The 5,028-nt window shown below is 36.9% G+C and overlaps 1 protein-coding gene across 1 annotated transcript; it reads right to left on the reverse strand.

Annotated features, from left to right (window-relative positions):
* Positions 1-291: 291 nt before the first annotated feature.
* ZBED4 (zinc finger, BED-type containing 4) lies at positions 292-4,409 on the reverse strand. Its single transcript, XM_010145642.1, has one exon. The coding sequence runs from the start codon at positions 4,100-4,102 to the stop codon at positions 608-610; it is 3,495 nt and encodes a 1,164-aa protein (XP_010143944.1). The 5' UTR covers positions 4,103-4,409; the 3' UTR covers positions 292-607.
* Positions 4,410-5,028: the final 619 nt, after the last annotated feature.

Consider the following 5,028-nt stretch of genomic DNA (forward strand, 5'->3'; position numbering starts at 1 on the left):
ATTGCTGTGTAACTGACATTCCATATCATCTCAAATTTAAGATTTATTTTCAGATACTAAGTCAACAGTCTGCTGTAAACACATCTTCCTCAGTAACTCTTTCTAATCCTTTAAGTACTTTAGGGCTTGCAGTTAAAGACACCACACAAGAAATGAGATGGCTTGAACCCCATCTTCAATGTACGGTTTGCTTTTGACAACTACAAAAGCTATTTTGTTGTAATTAAAGCATGTTCAACTAAAATACAGTACCTGGTTTATGGTTTTTACATAATAATTGAATAAAAAACTACAGAATAGAACTGTTTACATCTTTTTTGCCATTCTATTAAAACCTACATAATTCTGTATAATTTGACAAGACAGGCTATCTCTAGTGTGAACTTTTAAAAAACATATATACAATATCTGGCCTGAAGTACTATGAATAAGGCACATGTAGACATATTGAAAGCTGAAAAAAAAAAGGAAACTAAAATTTGGAATTATAGTCACCGATTAGATGTCATACATGGCCCCTGTTGGAGCAATTTTTGAAATACGAGTTATAGATAGTTAATATCCAGTGAGCAACAATAAATTTAGTCTAGCAGTTTGTTCATTAGTTTCAATACTGGAAGTATATTAAAGGAAGATTCACTTTCAAAAAGATAAGCTTTTCAAAATGTTCAATCATTAACCTTGACTGACTAAAGTTGTTGCTTTCATTGGATGTATTGAACAACCTCTCTGAAGGAACAATGCTTGGTGGACAACCCAAGAACCTGACAGCCAATTTTGACAGTACTGGCCAAGATGACTTCTTAAAGTTCCAGTAAGTTAGAGGATCACAGTTATGCTCCAGCACTTCTTCCTCCAAGTAAGAAAGCACCATTTCCTCTGGTAACTTTGCCCTCTCTTTCAGGTCTTTTGTTTTCTTCATGTCACCCATGAGCGACCAAAGATTATCTTCCCCATATGAATTTGTAGATGGTGAACCTATAGCACAACCATTGGAAACAGGTTTATCATCATCTGAGGTAGAACTCATTATTTCCAGCTCCCTGATTAAGTCTTGTTTATATTGTTCAGCCTCCTCTTCAGTAAATAAGGATGTCTTATACCGGGGATCCAGAAGCGTAGCAAAAATATATCTTGGATCATGAAGCGTGGAGGACAATCTACTCGCCATGGCTTCTTTCAAAGATTTCAGCATAGTATCTATGCCCATTGTTTCCTCAAATAGCATTTCTATTTTCCTGTTAAGTATATGAATCATTGGAATCACTTGGCTTAGAGTAGATATGTGTGTACTCATCTCCCTACTTGCAGCTTCGAAAGGTTTGAGAGCATGACACACCGACTGCATGACTTCCCACTGATCGCAACTTATTAGCTCCCGAAAACTGCACTCTATTGACATTTCATCAATTGCTCTTTTCTGTTCAATAAGACGTTCAAGCATATGAAATGATGTATTCCACTTTGACGGAACATCTTGTATTAGCTGATGCTGAGGCAACTCATACTCTTTCTGCAATTCAGCTAACTTTTCTTTTACTTTTGCTGACCGATGGACGCGTTCACAGATCTTTCTCGCAATACTAAGCAAATTCTGAACCATTCTCTGGCTTTTAATAGCCTCATTTACAATGACATTAACAGTGTGACTAAAACATTGTACACTTGAATGATCACCTTCATTTAAAGTTTTCTCTATACTCTGATTATCAGTAACAGTAATCCCAATCTGAAGGCCAATGGAAGTAATCCATGTTTCCCACCAGTACTCTAACTGCTTTTGAATACTGATTCCGTTGTAGTCGCAATCAATCTGTGATACATTTAACAGCGCTGAACAATGGAAATCCTCACACTGTGGTCGAAATGAAGACTCAAATGTTACCCAATGAGCTGTCAAGGTTAAATATTCCCGTGTTTGGTTGCTCATCCATATTCCGGATGTAAAATGGATCACTCCACCTTCAGCTTCTTTAAGACGTGAAATAATTATTTGTTTAACATTATCATACATATCAGGAATTGCTGTCCTAGAAAAGTAAGATGGAGAAGGTAAAGAATACTGAGGTTGCAAATATTCAAGCAGCCTGTTAAAGCCAATGTTGTCTACAAAAGAATATGGCTGAAGGTCAAGTGCAATCATTTCAGCTACAAGATTTGTGATTTTTTTGGCAACTGGGTGAGAGTCACAAAACTTGTCATTGGTTTCATCAAAATTTGAAGATCCTAGTAATTCTGTGCTCAGTGGCACGTGATTATCCGTAGATGAGGATAATACTGGCTCTGAGACATCAGTTTTCAGTACATTGTTATGAAACCGCTGCAAATGTCTTAGAAGGCAACTTGTGCCTAGATTTGTTGGCTTTTTTCCCCTACTTATTGTACGACCACAGTGCATACATATTACTTTTGTTGAATCTGCAGAACAAATTGAAAAGTGATTCCACAGTTTTGAGGTCTTCTTACTATTAACAGGCGTAACCACTGCAGGCAAGTCAGTCAACTTTGAGGATGAACATTCTGCAGAAGCCAAAGTGGCGTAAGGAGAATTTGCCAAACTCACATCAAGAAAGCTCTTTTGGTTTCCAATTACATCGGGATGGCGCCTATACAGATGTCTCATCAAGCAGCTCGTGCCCACATCTCCTTTCTTACCGCGACTTATGATACAACTGCAGTATCTACATACTGCTTTTAGACTGTCTGCAGGTGACAGTGAAAAATGGTGCCAAACTTCTGACTTCAGCCTTTTCATAATCCTTTTATTTTGCTGAAATATAGCAGTAGGTTCAAATATTAGTGGACCTAATTCCTCACATTGCTTCTCAGGAGAAGAAACAAAGGAGACTTCACCTATATCATCAGAAGATGAAAGCATTGAGTCTTCCACTAGAGCATCTCCAGAGGAGAGATTAGTATGAATCTCCTCAGAGATTCTGTCTGGAGAAGAAGAAACAGACATTGATTCTTTCATTAGTTTTCCAGGAGAGGATGGCATAGAATTCAGATCACTATCTGAGGGTAATAAAGAAGGCAACAGAGTTGGAGGTGCGGTGTAAAGAGGCGGTATACTGGTACCACCCCCATTCTCTTGTAGGACAATGGAACGATGGGCTCTCCACATGTGTCTTATTAAACAACTTGTTCCCAGGTCTTTTCCATTTTTTCCTCTACTGAATTCATTCATGCAGTGGATGCAGACAGCTTTAGAATTATCTAGAGGTGATAAATAAAAGTGTTTCCAGACAGCAGATCTCCTTCTGGAACCCGATGTGCTCTTTGGAATTACAACAGTTTTTTCTGCTACATTCTCCACAGCATCATCATACTGGTTGTTGGGTAGCTGTGGAGATGACTCAACCATGACTTCTTCTTTGATGCACTTTTCAGAAACTGAGAGATCTGATATTTCTTCAGAAGAAACAATAGAAACAGACTCCTCAATTATTCGATCTGGAGACGGTATTTTAGAAGCCACTGTTGTGACCAGTTGTATGGGGGATAATATAGAAGTCAGATGCCCAACATTTGCAGACTGAGGTGTCAATAACAACGTAGGTGAAGAAAACGATATACCTGGCATACTTCTATTTCTTTGAATTAGTACAGTGGGATGGGCTCTCCTCACATGTCTCATGAGACAACTTGTACTCAGGTCCTTTTCATTTTTACCCCTGCTAAATTCTTTCATACAGTACATACATATTGCTTTAGTGCTATCTCTAGGAGATATAAAAAAATGGTTCCAAGCAGGTGACTTTTTTCTGGAGCTTATGTTTTTGCTAGAAAGGACGCTTTGTGTCACAGCATCCATTGCTACATTATACAGTGTACTACTATACTGAGAAAAAAGAGATCCATAATCATCTCCATTTTCTGTAGATAAATATTTGCCAGGGTTGTTGGTAATGAAGTTCTTTTCTTTGTCTTCCTGTTCTTCACTGCTGTCCACATGTTTGAAATCATCTTGTTCTATCTTGATATCTATTCCTTCTAGAGTACAGTTAATGCTGTCTTCCTCTTGCTCTACTTTCAAGTTATTGATTTTATCCAATACAAAATTATCATCCATTCTGGGGGAACCTGCTTTACTCTTGTCCATTGATGACAAATTCTTCTTGTCAAGTCTTCATTTATTAACAGATACAGATAATTCAAAATTTTATTTAAAATTTTATTTAAATGATGTATCTTTTATCCTGAATGCACAAATGTGCATAAGTGTTAAAATAACCTCTGGTTCGTGATTTCTGTATCTGTGTTGTGCATGAGTAAATGTGATTAGTCATAAAAATGCAGTTAAAAATTATAGACTTAATTAATGGAATCTCATTTCTTCCCCAGGATCAAGACATTTCAGCTCATAGATGAATGTTCTCCAAGACAGCTACTGTTAAATGCTTCATGTTGTAGACATAATCCTAAAAAATGAATGCTCCATTTTTTCACTGAAGGAAACCATTCTATTTATCTTGATCGGGCAACTGTGATTCTTTTGCACCATCTAGAAATAAAAAGAAAAAAAAATCAGAACACAAAGTTGACCAATACACTTTAAATAACCACAGTAAAGGCAAACTGAAAATATATACTAAAAGTTCTGTAGGTATTTTTTATTCTTTTCCTTTTGAGATAAAAACAATTCAGTGTACTATTGAAAAAAAAAGCAAACCCAATTTTTACTCAGCACATTTACTGTGGGCAAATACAAGCCTACACATGCAGCTCTGGTTCAGCTTTGACGAAATCTGGAGTCCAAGCATCACTTTTATATTTGGTTGGACATATCTATGCCTCATCCTACATCCCAGTTCAACCACTGCACAATCATATATATACATGAGTATTTACAAACATATACTATATAGTACCTGTAGATACAGACACCTATGAAGACAAAACAGGCCTGTAATCATTTTAGCACAGAAATACATCCTTAAACCCAAATGTTTAGTTATACTCCTGTACATGTGAGCCCTTCATTACTGACAGCAGTGTTTAAAACCACAACACTTTACAAGAAACCAC

The sequence above is a fragment of the Buceros rhinoceros genome, unplaced genomic scaffold, assembly GCF_000710305.1.
Source record: "Buceros rhinoceros silvestris isolate BGI_N320 unplaced genomic scaffold, ASM71030v1 scaffold2091, whole genome shotgun sequence".
Classification (NCBI taxonomy): Eukaryota; Metazoa; Chordata; class Aves; order Bucerotiformes; family Bucerotidae; genus Buceros; species Buceros rhinoceros.